The sequence below is a fragment of the Dromiciops gliroides genome, chromosome 2 (assembly GCF_019393635.1).
Source record: "Dromiciops gliroides isolate mDroGli1 chromosome 2, mDroGli1.pri, whole genome shotgun sequence".
NCBI lineage: Eukaryota > Metazoa > Chordata > Mammalia > Microbiotheria > Microbiotheriidae > Dromiciops > Dromiciops gliroides.
This window is the reverse complement of record NC_057862.1, coordinates 193,833,281-193,852,704: the sequence shown is the minus strand read 5'-3', so window position 1 is coordinate 193,852,704 and position 19,424 is coordinate 193,833,281. Positions and strand designations below refer to the sequence as shown.

General features: G+C 38.6%; 1 protein-coding gene across 1 annotated transcript in view; it reads left to right on the top strand.

Annotated features, from left to right (window-relative positions):
• The window catches only part of TTBK2 (tau tubulin kinase 2), a 218,316-nt gene that overhangs the window by 176,690 nt on the left and 22,202 nt on the right, over nucleotides 1–19,424 (top strand). The window contains exon 13 of the mRNA XM_043983478.1: nucleotides 3,747–4,335. Within this exon, the coding sequence (XP_043839413.1) occupies nucleotides 3,747–4,335 (589 nt within the window). The remainder of the gene's footprint in view (nucleotides 1–3,746; nucleotides 4,336–19,424) is intronic.

Genomic DNA, 19,424 nt, shown 5'->3' with positions numbered 1-19,424 from the left:
AAAGGGAGGAGAGACCTAGAACTATAGTTTAAGAAGATGGAAGGGTTATGGGAAGGTGGAAGAAACTAACAGAGTGAAAAGTCAAAGGACCATCATGCCATATGAGGATCAGTTGAAGGAACTGAAACTTAAAGAAGAGATGACTTAGGGAAGAACATTTTAGCAATCATCAAGTATTAGAAAAGCAGTCTTGTAGAAGGATTAAATTTGTTCTCTTTGGCCACAGAGAGCATAACTAAGAGTAATAGGTATAAATTGCGAGAAAGTAGTTCCTATTAATTAAAGATCCCCAAAAGCAGAATGTACTGCTGGTAGAGGCAGTCAGTTGCCCCTCACCAGAAATCTTCAAACAAAGAGAGAATGACCACTCATAGATTTAGAGGTGACTAATAACAGGTTAGATAGATAGCATCTAGAGGCTCTTTCTGATAATAATTTTGTGAAAATGAGAGTGTGGCGGGGACAGCTAGGTGGCACAGTGAATAAAGCACCAGCCCTGGATTCAGGAGGACCCGAGTTCAAATCTTACCTCAGACACTTGACACTTACTAGCTGTGTGACCCTGGGCAAGTCACTTAACTGTCATTGCCCCACAAAGAAAGAAAGAAAGGAAGAAAGGAAGGAAGGAAGGAAGAAAGGAAGGAAGGAAGGAAGGAAGGAAGGAAGGAAGGAAGGAAGGAAGGAAGGAAGGAAGGAAGGAAGGAAGGAAGGAAGGAAGAAAACGAGAGTGTGATGGTGTAATCACCAATGGAACAAAGTCCTGGATTAGATAGGAGGGGATTGGATTAAGGGCCAGAGTGATAAGGTTTGCCTTTTCAAGAGCAAAGGATAAATGACTATCAAAAACTTTTGAGATGTGGCAGATGGGAAATGAGGAAGTTCAAAACTGATACCCTAAGTCTTCTCCATAAGATAGGGGGCAGGGTCATCTGCTCAGAGACAACGGTATAGGGATGGAGCCTGGGCCTGGAGTAGAAGGTTGTAGGGAGTATGAGACTGAGCGGAGCCTAACTGGCAATTTTGGTATTTGGTATAGGCAGCACAAAATCCACTTTCATATCAGTGACATTTCTTTCCTCCCTTTCATAGCTGGAAATAGGTGGCTAAGTAGAGATAGAGATGGAGGTAATGAGCATTGAGGAGCTTGATGAACTTCAGTTCACAAGCATTTATCAAGCACTTACTTTGTGTCAGGCATTATGCTAAGTGCTGGGTATACAAAGGCAAAAAAAAATGAACTTTAAGGAGGTAAATGTCATTTCTCCAGAGAAAGAAATAATACAAAATATATGCAAATTAACTTTGGCATTGAGTGGGAAGAACTATATTGACTGGGGGAATAAAGTCAAGGCCTCATGTATGCGTAGCAAATGGAATTTAAACTGAATCTTGAAGAGGGCTGGGGATTCCCAGAGCCCCAGGTAAGAAGGGAAAGCATTCTGGGAATGTCTATGGGACAGCTTGTGCAAAGGCATGAAGGCAGGAGATAGAATTTTGGGCACAGAAAACACCAAGTAGGCCAGTTTTGTTGGGAAAGGGTATGCATGTATATGTATACTAAAAAAAAGTCAAAATGGGTACATGATTTACAGATAAAGGGTGATACCATAAGCAAACTAAGAGAGCATGGAATAGTTCCTTATCTGTCAGATTTATGGACAAAGGAAGAACTTAGGACCAAAGAAGATAAAGAGAACAATATAAAATATAAAATAGATAATTTTTATTATATATAATTAAAAAGCTTTTGCACAAAAACCAATGCAACCAAAATTATAAGGAAAGCAGAAAACTGGGAAAGAATCTTTGAAATAATTATCTTTGATAAAGGCCTCATTTCTTAATTATATAAAGAACTGAGTAAAATTTATAAAAATACAAGTCATTCCCCAACTGATAAATGGTCAAAGGATATGAACAGGCAGTTTTCAGACAAAAAAATTAAAGCTATCTATAGTCATATGAAAAAATGCTCTAAATCACTATTGATCAGAGAACTGAAAAGTAAAACAACTCTGAGTTATCATTTCACACCTATCAGAGTGGCAAATATGAAAAAAAGGGAAAATATTGGATGTTGAAAGGGATGTGGGAAAAGTGGGACACTAATCCACTGTTGGTGAAATTGTGAAAAGATCCAACCATTCTCGAGAGCAATTTGGAATTATGACCAAAGGGCAACCAAACTGTGCATACCCTTTGATCCTGCAATACCACTGCTAGGTTTATATCCCAAAGATATCCCCAAAATAGAAAAAGACCTGTTCATACAAAAATATTTATAGCAGCTCTTTTTGTGGTGGCTAAGAATTAGAAATCAAAGGAGTGCCCATTCAGTTAGGGAATGGCTAAACAAGTTGTGGTATGTGATGGTGATGGAATATTATTGTGTTATAAGAAATGACAAATAGGATGATTTCAGAAAAGCCTGGAAAGACTTTTATGAACTGATATATAGTAAAGTGAGCAGAACCAAGAGAACATTATGCACAGAGACAGAAAAATTGTTTGATGAAGAACTGTGAATTACTTGACGATTCTCAGCAATACAATAATCCAAGACAATCCCAAAGGACTAATGATGAAGCATACTATCCACCTACAAAGAAAGAACTGATATGGATTGAACACAGACTGAAGCATTCTATTTTTCACTCTTTTTCTTTTATTCAAATTTTCTACTACAAAATGACTAATATGGTAATGTTTTACACAATTACACATGTATAACCTATATCTGATTGCTTACCACCTCAGGGAGGAAGAAAGGGAGGGAGGGAGGAAAGGAGGGACAGAATTTGGAACTCAGAACTTTAAATAAAAATGTGCATTATTTTTTTTAAAAAGAGTATACGTGTGTAGTGGGTGGGGGTAGGGTGGGCAGAGGAGGTGAAATCTGAAATCTGGAAAAATTGATTGAAACCCAGTTATGAAAAGCTTTCGACCTTCTATTTTATTCTAGAGGCAGTAAGAAACCACCTTTTGAACAGGGTCAGATCTATGTTTTAGGAATATTAATGTAGCAGCTTTTGTGGAATATGAATTGAACAGTAGAGAGCCTAGAAGCAAGAAGATCAATTAGGAGAGTATTGTATTAGTCCCTGTGGGAAGTGACTTTAATAGAACTGGATTCATCAACAGTCTTCCTTCTTCCTCTGCTGGTACTTTTTACCTTAATTCTACATACAACCTGTCACTACTTGTCACCACTGTACATGTGTATGATGTGCAGAGGACTCAAACAGTTGTCTGTCCTTTAAAATACTATCAATGAAGATATGTCTAAAGACATAAATAAATAAATATGAAAAAATGTGCATAGTTTTTTGAACAGATACATAAAATATTTACTCTATGTAAAATAGCACATACATTTTGTTGTTGTTGTCTTTTGTAGAGCTCTGGTCAGGCAGAAACAGCTTTAATAGCTATTTTCTCTTATGTATGGGAAGAACTGGGGGACAGTCTGGTTATATTGTCAGAACTGAGTGAAAAAGGTTACACGATTCACTACTTCTCTTGATTTGTTACCTCCTTCTGTCCTTGACTGTTTCTCAGAGCAGGCCCTAGTTAGATCAGCATAGCAGGGCAGTCAGGCCACTTTCCATGTGGCATACTGATGATTGTATTTTGTTTTGGGGAAGCTGTCATTTGAATAAATGATCTGTCAAGAGCTTATCAATTTCAAAAGCAGTCTCCCACCCCAGGAATTTTGAGTAACTTCTTTCTCTTTCCATTTTGTTAAGCTTGGAGAAAATGCAGAAAGACTCCATTGTGGAAAAGGAACCAGTTCTCCCTGCTTCTCTTCTTCATAAGCCTTGTGCTCCTGCTGTGACCCGTACTGACCACAACTGGCACTATGATGAAGAATACCTCCCAGATGCATCCAAGCCTGCTTCTGCCAATTCCCCGGAGCAGGCAGATGGTGGTGGCAGCAATGGATTTATAGCCGTCAACCTGAGCTCCTGTCAGCAGGAGGTTGATTCCAAGGACTGGGTGATTGTGGACAAGGAGCGGGACCTTCATGATTTCAGGACGAATGGGGCTTTAGGGCATAAAACTGGAAGTCCTTCAGATGAGGAACCTGAGGTGCTGCAAATCCTAGAGGAATCTCCTCAAGAAGAACAGCATAAATTAGGTCCTTGGGTAGAAGATGGTCATCAAAAAAATGGAGCTCCTGGTGTGGTCTTGGCACTGTCTGTGGCATGTCCTGCTACTACTGTGTCAGAGCAATATGCAGACAGACTAGAACTCCAGCCTGGAGCTGCTGGCCAGTTTCTTGCAGCCACACCCACAAGCCCAATGGAGGCTCAAGCAGAAGGACCTCTCACACCAGTAAGTAATGTGCTTATCTTCCATCCTCTCTGTCCTATGTCTAGGATGATCTAAGAAAAGCACTAATTATTACTCCCCTAGAATCCTTCTGCAAAACACCACATTTTGCAAGGGGACATATTGAACTGAATTTGGAGGTTAATCCCTCTTAATTAGTTAATTTAAACAAAATAGGTTTAATAGTGTGAAAATTTAGAAAATGTTACATAGAATTTCATAAATTCATAGGTCTAGAGCTGGAAGGGACATTATAGATCATCTAGTTCAACTTCCTCATTTTACCAATAAGAAAACTGAGGCCTGAAGGGGTTAAGTAACTTGCTAAGGGTCATTCAGGCACGAAGGGACAGAGTCAGGATTCAGGACTGTCAGAATTCAGCCAAGTTCAGTACTGTCCAACAAAAGTCCATGCCCATTGACTCTCAGTTGTCATCTTGGAGGCATCTGCAGTCTCCAGGGACCAATCAGAAGAATTCCCTCTGTCCTCTCAGCAGGGGGCTAGGCAGCCCCTCTACCCTCATGGGAGTTACTCTTCCAGCAAAGATTTATACCCTGGAGTCTCATCAAGCTACCTGGAGTAAGTCATCAGATAGATCAGGGACTCCACTAATCAACCCCTGATAAAGGAGGAATAGTGTAAGAAAGCAGTGATTTCTACTCAAAGCCTAATGATCAATAGATGAAAAGGGCCTCTAAGATGATTTGTTACACTTATGACAAGAGAAAACTCTATATTTGATATGGACCCATCTCCTCTGTCCCCAGATAGTAGTAGGAACAGAGAAGAAGTGTCAGATTCCCATGAGGTATATTCAGAGGAACATACTGTCAATCAAAATAGGGACCTGGAAAGTGTAAGCAAGTAGCCTTTGCAGTTAGTATGCAAAGAGTTGTAACATAGGGGACTATGTACATATGCAGGGTGTGATATCCCAGGCCTGTGACCTCCACATTTCTTCTGAGGCCATATGGCTTAGTTGCCTTGATCACATTATAGTTTCCAAATGCCACTACTCTTTCCTCCTAACCCCTTGCTTGACCCCCAGCTTAAATAAATATACATACTTTTTTAATGATTAGTGTGTTTTTTGGTATAACCTTTGACCCAGAATTTCCAGGCTCTGGGCTTACACAAATTGGGTTCAATTGTCAGCTTCTTAAAAATATTATTCTTTGGTTCATATTACCCGCACCCAGAATTGCCTCTTGGAAATATCAGAATATAGCTTGAATAGAGATGTCATTAAAAAGGTTCTCATATTTCATACAAACAATCAGGGTAAAAATCCTTCATTTCAACACCACAGAAAATACAGGAAAATATTGTATAAAAGATTGCCAGTAGTCCATGAAAAAATACAATTCTTCTCCCCAGTGAGTTTCAGCTTCTCTCAGTGCCTATATAAGTCCCTCACTTGCATAGCAGCTTGGGGCTAGGACTCTCTTTGGGTGGGAAACAGTTGAGTTTGCTAAGGAGGCAAGCTCCCAACATTCTGGCAAGTCCTATTTCCCACTGAGACCAATAAAGGCATCTAGCATTATGGTCTTATTATGATAGGTTAGACTCTCCCTGGAAGAGAGCCACACTTGGAGTTGCTGGACAGTCAAATTCCTTTTCCACTGGACTTGAAATATCCAGATAATTCACAGTAATAGCAAAGGGCAAATTCCGGGTCTTTTAGTCTCTTATATTATGGTCTAAACTCCCTGGTTACTCCACCAGTTTCAGGAAGAAATGTCTTCCATTTTATATTCTCAATTCTCTTCTTTCTCCAAGGGACAGGTCCTGGCCAGTAATCATTCTTTCAAAGGCTAGATTCCAAAATTCTTGGACTTGGAATTTTTTGAGAGGTAACCATAAAGCTCATGCTATTCAGAAAATACCCTCATCTATTTAATAAGCTGGAATTCAAAAACTCGTTACCACTTGGCTATTTGTTTCCCTTTCCCACAGATGCTATTTAATGGGCTGAGACCTTAGGATCCAGGAATTCTTAGGATAAGAGTACATGTAGCTCTCATGTGTTCCCCAAGGCAGCCAATAGGGGCTCACCTAGGATGGAAACAGTTCTGCTACTGATTTTCATTAGTTTTCATTTATTAAGGAAAAAAAGGGGTAGCTATATGCTTTATAAATTACTACCAATATATTTTAGTATTTTTGACCTAAGTTCTGTTGCTATTTAAAGTTTCCCTCATTTATATCACTATGGTAACTATGTATATTGTTAGTTCTGACTTGTTCATTTTATATAGGTTTCTCATTACTTTTAATTTTTCATATTAATTGTTCCTTATGGCCCCATAAAATTCAATTATATTCATGTCATAATTTGTTCAGCCATTCTCTAATTGTTGAACAAACATTTTGTCTTCATCTTTTTGCTAGTAAAAATTTTACCATAATGAATATTTTCATGCAGGTAGATCTTTTCTTATTGTCAATTACTTTCTTGAGGTGTAAACCCAGTAGTAATATTACTTCATCAAGATGTAAGAATAATTTTATAAATTTTCTTGTATCATTCCAAATTCTTTTCTAATATAATGGGTGGGACTAATTCCCAATTCTGCTAATTTTCTTTTTTTCCTGCATCTCCCACCAACATTAAATTTTTTCATCTTTTTCTATCTTGGCCAGTTTGATAGGTAAGAGGTGATCTGTTTGCATTTCCTGATACTGTATTGATTCAAGTCCTTCACCATTGATCATCATTACAACATTGCTATTACTGTGCATAGTGATCTTCCTGGTTCTTCTTACTTTACTTTGCATCAGGTTATATAGGTCCTGCCATGTTTTCCCCAAACCACCCCCTCTTGTCACTTCTTATAGCACAATAGCACTCCATCATAATCATATGCCACAACTTGTTTAGCCATATTGATGAGCATCCCTTCAATTTTCTATTTCTTGCCACCATAAAAAGGTATGCTATAAATATTTTTGTGAGAAAATTTGTCACATTCTACCTCTCCCTTCCCCCTTCTTTCAGTATATTCCTCTTCCTCATTCTTTCATTGTTTTTGCAGATCCCAACATAATTGATTGACACCCATACCCTCTGTCTATGTAGATTCCTTCTAACTGCCCTAATAATGATAAAGTTCTAACTTAGGAGTTACATGGATCATGTTTCCATATAGAAACTGTAAAGTCTAAAATTCTAGCTGTGATGTTTAAAATCTAATGTGTGGTCACCTGACCTGACCCCATTGTGGGGGAGAAACTAGCTAAGATTTACTGATCAATTCAGCAAGAGTTTAGGTTTTCAAGTATTTATTAAAGTGTATTAGAAGTTAGTGAAGAGAGAGAGATTGAGAACAGATTTCTTAGCTTAGATCTATTCGGGATAGCCAGAGATAAAACCTTGCCTTTCCCTAACAGCCCATGTAAAGTCCTCTGTCTGCCACCAAACCGAAGTCCTGAACCAAAAGAGCCAGATCCTTAGCCACTTCTCCCAGAAGCCCCCTGTCAAACAGGAAGCAGGGGCATCCTCACACACAGCTCTAAGCTAATTGGCTGGTAGCACAGGCATTAGACACAACTTCCGGATGCCAGTCCAACCTTTGAAACCCCAGAAAGGTCACTCCGGATGCCAAGTCACATGTTTTCTTTTTGAGCCTGATTCTCACAATGTCCCTCTCAGCACAGAGTGGCATTCCAATTCTCACACTCTACCCCCCCCCCATGCTTCATGCAAAGAAACAGTGTTTCCTCACACGAAGCAATAACATTATAGATACTTGAGACTAACAAAGCAAAGGGAATGAAAAGAGAGAAAAAGAAATTGAGTGATACATTAACAAAGGCTAAAGGGGGCACTCCCCTTTTAGCAGGTGGACATTACAAACCAAAAAACTAAAGGGGGCACTCCCCTTTAGTAAGTGGACATTATAAACAGTGTCTACAATGTAGAAAAGGAAAACAGGAAAATGTCCATTCAAGTCTTTAGAAGTCTTTTCTTAGATGATTCTTGGGATGTCCACTGGGTGTAGTTGTGGAATGGAAGTCTTTCAGGTGTTTCAGATGCTGGTAATCAGCCAGGAAAATTTCCTACAAAATTGAGCTTAACACAACTTTAAATAGCTTTGCCAATAATCAAACCAAACAATAAGAGTTCTCAAAAACATGTCTAAGGAAATTGTGAATCTTTTAGAGATTTTACAATTATTGTCCAGTTGTTACACATGAAACATATAATAAAAACAAATAATTGAAACATTCTCTTGCCTGAACTATTGTAATAGCCTCTTAATTGGTCTCCCTTCCTCTGGTTTCTCTCCTCTCTTTTCTGACCTATCTTTTACACACCTGCCAAATTTGTATTTCTAAAATATAGGTCTGATAATGTCACTCTTCCACTCAAGAAGTTCCAGTGACTTCCTGCTTCTAGTATCAAGTACAAATTCCTCTGTTTAGCTTTTAAAGCTCTAAAGTTTTTAAAGTCCATCTCTAGCTTATGTTTCTAGTCTCATTACCTATTATCCTTCATGCAATCTGTGTTTATAGGCTTATTAGCCTATTTGTTACCTGTACACAACATCATTCTCATCTCTGTGCCTTTGTACAGGCTATATGAATGTCTAGAATGCCCTCCTTACTTATGTCAGCCTGATAAAATTCCTTCCTTCTTTCAAAGCTCAGTTCAAGTGCCCTCAGTTCAAGAATCTATGCTGTCTTTCCCAGTTGCTCAAGTCCTCCCCTTACTTCTGCCAAAATTACTTTGCTTTTACTGTATATTTTGTATTTATTTTCTAGGTAAAGTATTCCCAACCTTACCTTCCCACTTCCCAGAACATAAGCTTCTTGACAATAGCAAATGTCTCATTTTTTGTATTCCCAGCAACTAGTGCAGTATGGGGCACATAGTAGGTACTTAATGTTGGATGAATTGAATAAAAACTGGGTCCAACCCTCTCTGGTACAGCTGCCTTCCTCACCTTTCACTCAGAGCTTCCAAACCCTCATAAATTCTCTGAGAATTTCCAGTTAGGAAGGTGAGTCATCCTGCTGTTCTCTCCAAGGAATACATCATACACTGAGTCAGTGGCCTGTAATTATTATACTGGGGCTCTCCTTTTGTCCAAATGAAGTTCTAGGTAAGCCAGGCTTTGAAATCTCCCTGAAAAACCTGGAAAAGCACCTGCAATATCCCCAAGCAGGAGGGACAAACAACAACAGTGTTGTATGTGTGGATCATGCATATATGCATGTGAATACAGTTAGGTTCTACTCATTCCCCCTGAATCCCAAATCTACACACACACACACAAATACGTACACTCACATACACATACATGTATGAAAGCTAGTGGTTTTCTGTATCCCATAACCATCTGTCAACTGTCCTCATAATTCACCTCAAAGTAGTACTGGTCTCCAAACTGATTTTTTTCATGTTGAAACCCATCTCCAAACGGAGGTCAAGTGCACAAATCCTGTAAAATCAATTAGGATTCTTTTTTCAGAGTCTGTTCCTAGGTTCATTGCAGTGTATTGTAGCTGATGATGTTTTACAACTTCTGTTCTCAATATTGTAAGTGAACTAAAGACTCTCTTCCCTGCTTTGCTACTTTGTAGTTACCATGTTTACTGCTACTTTGTAGTTACCATGTTTACTGCCTCTTTCTCTCTGCCCGCTTTCTGATGGTTCTCTTACTCCCTCTGCTGTTTGTTCTTGTACAACAACCCTTAGCTCTGTTATTTAAGACCTGTCTGACCTCTTAAGTGCCTCAGGTTCTTCATCTGTGAAATGTCAGGGTTGGACCAGATGATCTCAAAGATCTCTTCTCACTCTAATTTTATGATCCTATAATTTTAATCTGTAAGTTTGGTTCCAGTTTAGAATATTGTGCTTTGAAAGAAATATTCCTCATTTTCTTCTTGGCAAAAGCTCTATAAGGGACTTCCAGCTAAACCATCTGGCTGCTTATTTCCAAAGTTTACAAACCATTTTTCTTTATTTCCTTGAAGCTGTATTCTAGAAATATAGCCAGGTGATCTAAAATCAGGGTGACAGTGCTTATACTACCTACCTTACAAGGCAGTTAAGAGAAGAAAACACTTTAGAAACAATATGGTAGTTTATAAGTGTGCGTTAATATAAACATTATCATTCTTATTATATCATGATTGTTTAATTTGGATTCTAGTCTTCCAAGGAGTACAAATTCTGCCTTTGCCAGGAGGATGCTCTCATTCCCTTTTACCTAGTATTTTCCTTCTTTTAAATTTTTTAGAAATAATGGTGCTAAGGGCTAAAATTCTAGCTATTCTGTCTAAAATATCTAATGAGTAGTCGCCAATAAATTACAAGCCTTAGCAAGAGTTAGGCTTTTAAGCATTTATTAAGGAGAATAAGAATTTGGTAAAGAGAGAGAGAGGCCTACATTCCTGTCTATTAAAGGGGGAGCACATTTCTAGCTCCCTTCTCCGCCAGAGTCCCCAGGAAAAAGCCCAAGACCGAGCGCCAGTCTCTTCCTTCTTCCTCCCACTAGCAAACGTCACTTCCTGACGCCAAAGAAAAGACGCATGTTCTTGTCCTCAAAGACCTTCCTTTCATGGTGGAACTTTTCTACAGTAAGTCTCCAGCAGGTGGCGTCATTCCAATCGTTACAATGGACTTAGGGCAGCTAGGTGGCGCAGTGAATAAAGCACTGGCCCTGGATTCAGGAGGACCTGAGTTCAAATATGACCTTAGACACTTGACACTTACTAGCTGTGTGACCTTGGGCAAGTCACTTAACCCTCATTGCCCTGTCCAAAAAAAAAAAAAATAGGGACTTAACAAATCCCAACTAGATAAATAAACATTTCTAAATACAAAGTAGAACACAAAGAGAGGAATACATATAAAACTGAATCTTTATGCTGATTTTTTTAAAAAGTATATACTTTCAAAATTGTCCTGCTCCTATGGACTGCCTTCTGTACTCCTTTGTACGCTTTTTAACATGTTTCAGTAGCCTTCTCTCTCCTCTTTTTTAATCAGATACACCTCCCCTCCCTTCCAACTCCTTTCCCTGAACTAAAAACAGAAGACAGGGAAAAAACCTCATAACATATTAGTATTGTCAAGCAAAAATATCCCAGTGGCCATGTCTAAAAATGTGTTGTCTTCTGCAACTTGAGCCTATCACCTCTCTTTCAGTATGTGAGGACTTGTTTCATCACAGGTCCTCTGGAGGCTTGGTTGGTCATTGCATTGATCATAGTTCTTAAGACTTTCAAGGTTGTCTTTTTTTAAATAGTGTTGTTGTCATTATAGAAATTGTTCTCTTGGATCTGCTTGCCTTGCTTTACATCAGTTCTAACTTCCCAGGATTCTCTGAAATCATCTTTCATCATTTCTTACAGTACAATAATATCCTGTTACATTTATATACCATGTTTCATTCAACCATTTTTCCAATTGATGGGTACTCTATTAATTTCTAGTTCTTCGCTTTTGAGTTCGAGAAATTTGTTTTAGTTGCTACTATTCCCCTACCTACCCCTGCCTGTTTCCCTATTGAGTTTGATGTATTTCTATACCAAACTATGTAATTGTGTGTTCAGCCTTCCTTTGTCCATTTCAGATTAAGAATGCATTTCATCTGATGTCCACGTCTACCATATCTTTCTCCATGTTTTTATATTCTTCCCACTTGCCTCAATTATGAGAAATATCTACCCCTTCTTTCTCTCTGAGTCTCAAAGATCTAGAGGAACCTAAACCCAGGAGGTATAGGTCAACACAGGAACCCAGGTCAAGCTGAGCAGCTACCCCATCCAAAAACTTATGAAGAGGTAAAGTCTAAGCCTGGCACAAAGCCCCAGTTCAGGAATTAAGGATTTAGAGAGGAGTGAAGCAAAGAACATATAAACTACTATAAAGAATTGTCACAGATCCAAAGATACTTTAAAAATCCAACCTAGAAAGACAGAATGATTCCTGGGAGTTGCAAGGTACCTAGAAGAAATTAAGGAAGAGATAAAAAATGAAATAAAAACTCTGGAGGAAACAAGTGAAAGGAAAATAGCTTATAGCTTAGAACAAACCGTGATAAATTGTAGCCACGTAACAGACTCCCTGAAAATTAGAGAGCCCTCTATGATATCTTGGACAGAGTGCTAGAGACCTTGAAAACCCTGTGCCTAGTGTGCCCCAGTCTGAAGGCTGCCTTGTCTGAATTGTTCCCAGATTGGGGGGGGGGGGGGGACGGTAAGAGCGCTCACCTTGCTTTGCCTCCAGAAGATACAAAACCTCCTGAGCTATGGGGGTCTAGCCAGCCTCTGGTACTGGCTTTGCTCACAGTTCTCTTTCCTATTATATGTACCCTGCTGGCTGGCTTTTTGTGCATTTCTAAGGTGGTAAAAGCCATTTATTATAGGTTCTTACTGGATTTCATGATCATTATTTGGTTTGTGCTGGAGTGGGTGTGGGGGAACTGAGCTGCCTGCTTCTATTGAGGCAGGACAAGCATCTTGCCCTGAAGTCTCCCTATATTTTCACCAAAAGTAGGGAGCTGGACCAGATGGTTATAGCACTTAAAACAGTGCCTTATGCATGTATTTGTTGTATTAAATACCAGATAGATTCATAGTTAATATCTGTTGAAATGAATTTAATATTTCTTTATGTCCGAGTGAAAAATTATAAAAGTAATCATATTCTCTCTCTCTCTTTTTTTTTTTTTTGGTGAGGCAGTTGGGGTTAAGTGACTTGCCCAGGGTCATACAGCTAGTAAGTTTTAAGTGTCTGAGGCCGGATTTGAACTCAGGTCCTCCTGAATCCAGGGCCGGTGCTCTATCCACTGTGCCACCTAGATGCCCCAATCATATTCTTTTAAGGCAGTTATTTTATTGTCAGGATTATACTCTGAAAATGTTATTAAAAATAAAGTAAGCAGGCAGCTAGGTGGCGCAGTGGATAAAGCACTGGCCCTGGATTCAGGAGGACCTGAGTTCAAATCCAGCCTCAGACACTTGACACTTACTAGCTGTGTGACCCTGGGCAAGTCACTTAACCCCCATTGCCCCACAATAAATAAATGAATGAATGAATGGATGAATAAATAAATAAAAATAAAGCGAGCATCTGTTGAAAGATTTTCATAGGGGGCAGCTAGGTGGTGCAGTGGACCAGCCCTGGATTCAGGAGAACTTGAGTTCAAATCCGGCCTCAGACACTTGACACTTACTAGCTGTGTGACCCTGGGCAAGTCACTTAACCCTCATTGCCCTGCCCCCCCCCAAAAGAAAGATTTTCATAGCATCATCACATATCATAGCAAAAAACTGTAAAGAATCTAAATGTGCATCAATAGAGAAATGGGTGAATAAATTATAGTATATTAAGTAATGGGATGCTGTAATCCAACTAAGGTTGACAAGTATGAAGAATATGAGGAAACATGGAAAGACCTTTAATCTAGACAAAGTGAAGTAGAAAAATTGATTCCAAGGAAAAAGAATATACACTACTTACCATCATATAAAAGTATAAGTGAATGGGAATTAAATAGACAAATAATCCTGGTAAAGATTTAGAAGTACTACTTGAAAAGTTATAACATCTTATAGGTTGAAATTCATTTATCTAAATGTAAATAGCTAAAAAGCAAGGTTGTGAGCAGCTAGGTGGCACAGTGGATAAAGCACCAGCCCTGGATTCAGGAGGACCTGAGTTCAAATCTGCCCTCAGGTATTTGACACTTACTAGCTGTGTGACCCTGGGCAAGTCACTTAACCCCAACTGCCTCACACACACACATACACAAAAGATTTAGGTTTAGGAGCAGCTAGGTGGCACAAGTGGATAAAGCACTGGCCCTGGATTCAGGAGGACCTGAGTTCAAATCTAGCCTCAAGACACTTGACACTTACTAGCTGTGTGACCCTAAGCAAGTCACTCACTCAACCCTCATTGCCCCTCATAAAAACAAAACAAACAAAGCAAAAATAAATAAAAGGCAAGGTTGATCATACTCATGCTTGATATTTTCTTATGATAAACTATTTGAATAATAATAATTTCAGATCTTTCTCAGCTCTGATTATATGCTTCTTTGACACCTTGACTTTTATTAGAATATTTTATAAAACAAGTTGCTTTATTCTCATGGAAAATTGCAATATCAAATTACATACATGTTCATTCTAAAGAATTATTTTTATGGTAATCCTCATGATAAATATGCAGGTATATGAAATATTCTGTAGTACAAACTATTAAAATAAGTAACAAAAACTTATAAAAAATATAGGAACTACATTAAATTAGTATCATAAAACTTTCAAATATAATAATTTAAATTCCAGTTATATAATGAGTCTTCTATAGGTCTTTGCTTTCAAATACACTTGAAAAAGTACTGATTATCATTCGTACTCATGAACAGTTCACATTTGTTAGTCTGAAATATGGCACATTGAAAGGCAGATAAATGTGAATGACTAGTTGAAAGGAAATTGGTTTAATTCAGTTACATTGAGAATATGCAATGGTGAGATCTGCTTGATGTTAAGCACTCTACCAAACAGACAATCTGTAACATGGATTTATAAGGATCCAGCTGAAACTGAGTTTTTTCATAAAGAATCATAGATTTAAGAGATGGAAAAGAACTAGATAATCATATACTTCAACTCATACATGAAAAAGAATCCCCATTACAGATTTCTCCACCTCCTAACAAGCAGCCTTTCCACCCTGAAAATGCCTCTGCCTTGAGGCCTACCCTGGGCCAGCATTTCATTAGGGGTCCAGGCCATGTTCACTTCACTCCTGACTCCACTTGATTTCTGAACTCCTCTATTACCTTTTTGGTAGCCTTTGCTTTGCTCCCATTTCCCATTCTCCTTTATGTGGTATTTTCCCTTGCTAGAACTTGAGGGAAAGGACTATCTTGTTTGTTGTATTTGTATTTGCTTTATATTTCTATCCTTAGTGCTTTAATATACTGGCACATAATAAGTGCTTAATAAATTTTCTTTCATTTTTCCTTTCTTTTTTTTCTATCAACTATTAAACCTCTACTTAAAGAAACCCAAGGGGCAGCTAAGTGGCGCAGTGGATAGAGCACCGGCCCTGGAGTCAGGAGTACCTGAGTTCAAATCCGGCCTCACTTAACACTTACTAGCTGTGTGACCCTGGGCAAGTCACTTAACCCCAATTGCCTCACTAAAAGAAAAAAAAAAAAGGAACCCACTACGTCTTCCTAAAGCAGTCCATTCCATTTATGAATAGTTCTAACTGTTAGGAAATTTTTTCTTATATATTTGCAATTTCTACCTATTGTTTCCATGTCTGCCCTCTGGGACTACTAAACAGAACAAATCCAATCCTTCTATGTCATAGCACTTCAGATACATAAAGATAGCCAGCCAGCTATGATGTTCTTTTGATTATTCACTTCTCCAATCATAGACTTGAAGACCTTTACCATCCTGGTTTCTCTCCTGGATATTTTCCATTTAATCACTCATTCCTAAACTATAGTGTTTAGAATTAAATATAATAATACAGATGTGACCTTACCAAAAGGGCCATCACCTCCATGTTTCTGAAAGCTCTGACTCTTTTAATATACCAAGATCCAATTATCCCATTAGCTTTGCAAGTTGCCATATCAAACTGGCTCATAAAACACTTGCAGCTCATTAAAATCCCCACTTTTTTTCAAAGTACTTCTATCTTGTAACTTTGAAATTGATTTTTGCACCCAAGTGTAAGACTCAGATGAATGTAAGACAGCACAAAAGAGAACAGAAGTTTAGAAGGGAAGACAAACAAGAAGGGTAGTATTGGTACTTCCATATTAAGATTGAGGTATGTTTATGTAGCAATCTGTACATGGTAGATCAGGGTTTCATGTGCAGCCCTCTTTTTTGTCCTTTGTCTATGGGAATATCCACATTTGTTTTCAAATTTTTTAACTTTAAATTTATCTCTATTAAATTTCATCTTCTTGGATTTTAGCTCAATGTTCTAGTCTATCAGTATTGTCTAGGACACCAAGAACCCAAACAAGGAAAGAATTTGATTAACTAACAACAGAGAAGATTAATCCCTAACTCCTAACGTGCACCCTACCACTACTACCTATTACACACTCAGCAGCAAGGCTACATAGTCTGACACAAGCAGCTTGAAACAGAAATTAACTCTACAGCCCAACACTTCCCTCCCCTTCTTCCTATGCCTAAGAAATCAAATGACAGAAATTTTCTCAGACCACAATAGCAGCATGGCAGCTCTCTATGCTGCAACAGAATTCAGCAAAAGACAGAGGAAAAGGGGCAAGACCTTTATGAGTTGTGGCTGTGTGGGACTCCACCAAGTTTGAGGAGCCTAACATCCAGCTGGGACTAGTTCCCCCCCCCCCCAGAAGTCATTTGAGGCAAAGACATTGCTAGGCTGGTAGACTGTGAATTATGCAGCATCCAAGGAGGCTTTGAGATCCAGCCCCCAGGGAAACTACCATCTAAAAGAAGTCACAAAGTAAACAAAGGGGGAAAATAAAGAAAAAAGACTGAAATTATCAAACATCACAGGAGGAAGAAAACCCAAAGACCTTGAAACATAAACAGATAAACCATGGGGAAGATATTAATAAGAGAAGGGGAAATGGCCTCCAGACCAGGGAAGAGTTCAGGCATCTAGGAATAAGAATTGCAAGAAAAGAGAAAATTCCTAATGAGGCAGAGAACCCTGTGGATCCCCAAAAGAGCATAGAATCACACCAGGATATACCTAAATGGTTTAAAATAGAAACAAAATTGTGAAAGCAGAACTTATGTCTTACATAGCAGAAATAATTGGTAGAATAGAAAAACTTGAATCTGTGGTGGCATGTCTCACTAAAGAAATAAAGCTAATTGAGAATCTAAATGCATAGAAATAAAGGATAATCTGAAAGAAGAGAATAAAAGCAAATGGCAATAAAAGAAGCATGGTCTTCATGCAAGCTTAACTTATTGATCCTGAAGACAGAATAATTTAAGGATTATAGATCTCTCAGAAGTACCCAATAAGTAAAAAACCCTAAACATCATAATGCAAGAAATAAAACAAGAAAGTTGTAGAACTTCTGAACCCAGAAAACAGTGTCAATTAAAAGAATGCTGCCTCAGACACTTAACACTTACTAGCTGTGTGACCCTGGGCAAGTCACTTAACCCCAATTGCCTCACCCAAAAAAAAAAAAAAAGAACGCACAGATTGCCTCCGGGGAAAAAAGCAAAAAACCCAAACTAACAACAGCAGCAACAAAAAAGCACCTTATACTTCAAGTCCAAGACATTGTACCCCTTAAATTTCCATTGAGAAGCAACAAGTTTGCAAATGTGCAGGAGAGGAAGACTTTTAAACATAAAGGAAAAGAAATGTAAACAGTGCAAGACTATTTTGTACCTACAGTAAACAACAGGAGAGAATGGATTGTCTTCCAAAGAGCAAAGAAACTTGAAATGGAGTCATAACTTAAAAAAAAATTTTAATGGAAGTTCAATAAAAAAGAGGTATTTTAAACATGCCTAGGAAGAAAGCCAGACCTGAAGAAACTATTTCTCAAACACCCCAGGCAATAGAAATGTAAGAAGGTAAAACAAAAAACAGTTACCAAGGGCAACAACAAAAAGACAGATCATTAAAGATTACTTTTTAAATGAGGAGACAAGGGTGAAAGTAAAATAAAAGTGATGATTAAAAAAACAGGTTTGAAACCCATTGATTAAATACCCTGCCTACAGGTGTATCAATGTTTTTTGCAGGTCCAAGTTACAGAAAGGGAGGGGATACATAAAGGGTGAAGGGGGAAAAGATAGAAGGGAATGTATGATGTATCCTAAGTCAAAAGCTAACAATGAAGGGAAAACAATTCCTGTAGTCTCTCAATTAGTCTATAAATATTTATTTGGTACCTACTATATGACAGGCACTATGGTAAGCTCTGGAGATACAAAAATAAGTAAAAGACAGTCCCTACCCTAAAGGAGCTTACACCTTAATGGGGGAGATAACAAGCAAACAAATGCATACAAATAAGCTATTTATAGAACAAATAAGAAATAATTAACAGAAGGAAGATGCTAAATCTAAGAGGGGTTGGAAAAGTCTTCCTATAGAAGGTGGGATTTTAGCTGGGACTTAAAGGAAGTCAGGGAAGCCAGTAGTCAAAGATGAGTAGGGAGAGCATTCTGGGCATGGGAGATAGCCAGAGAGAATACCCAGCCCTGAAACATGGAGTGTCTTTCATGAAGTAGCCAGGAGACCAATGCCACTGGATCAAAGAGTACTTGGCAGGGAGTAAGGTGTAAAAAGAATGGAAAGGTAGGAGAGGTCTAGATTATGAAGGGCTTTGAATGCCAAACAGAATATTTTGAATTTGATCCTGGGGGCAAGAGGAAACCACTGGATTTTATTGAGGGAGTGATGGTCAAACCTGTGCTTTAGGAAAATAACTTTAGTGGCTGAATAGAGATGAATTGGAGTGGGAATAAACTTGAAGCATGTAGACCCACCAGCTATTCCAGTAGTTCATACATGAGGCCTATACTAGAGTGGTGGTAATGCCAGAGGAGAGAAGAGGGCATATTCAAGGGATTTTGCAAAGGTGAATCAACGGGCATTGGCAACAGATTTGGATATAGGGGGTGAGAGACAGTGAGGAATCAAGGGTGATACCTAGGTTGAGAGCTTGAGGGACTAGGAGGATGGTATTACCCTCTGCAGTAGTTAAGGGGAAAGGTTCAGGGAGAGAGAGAAAGAGTTCCATTTTGGACATGCAGAATTTAAGCTGTTTAGATGTCTGAAAGGCATTTGGACCTGTTAGATTAGATGTCAGCAGAGAAGTTGGGGCAGAATATGTAGATTTGAGAATCATCAACATAGAAATGGTGACCAAATACATGGGAGCTGATGTGTAGAGGAAGAAGAGAAGAGGACCCAGCACAGAACTCTGAAGGACATCTATGGTTAGGTGTTATGAGAATCCAGAAAAGGTAACTGAAGTCAAGATAAGTAGGAGGAACTAGGAGAGAGCAGTGTCCCAAAAACCTAGAGAAAAGAGAGTATCATGAAGAAGAGGATAATCAACAACAG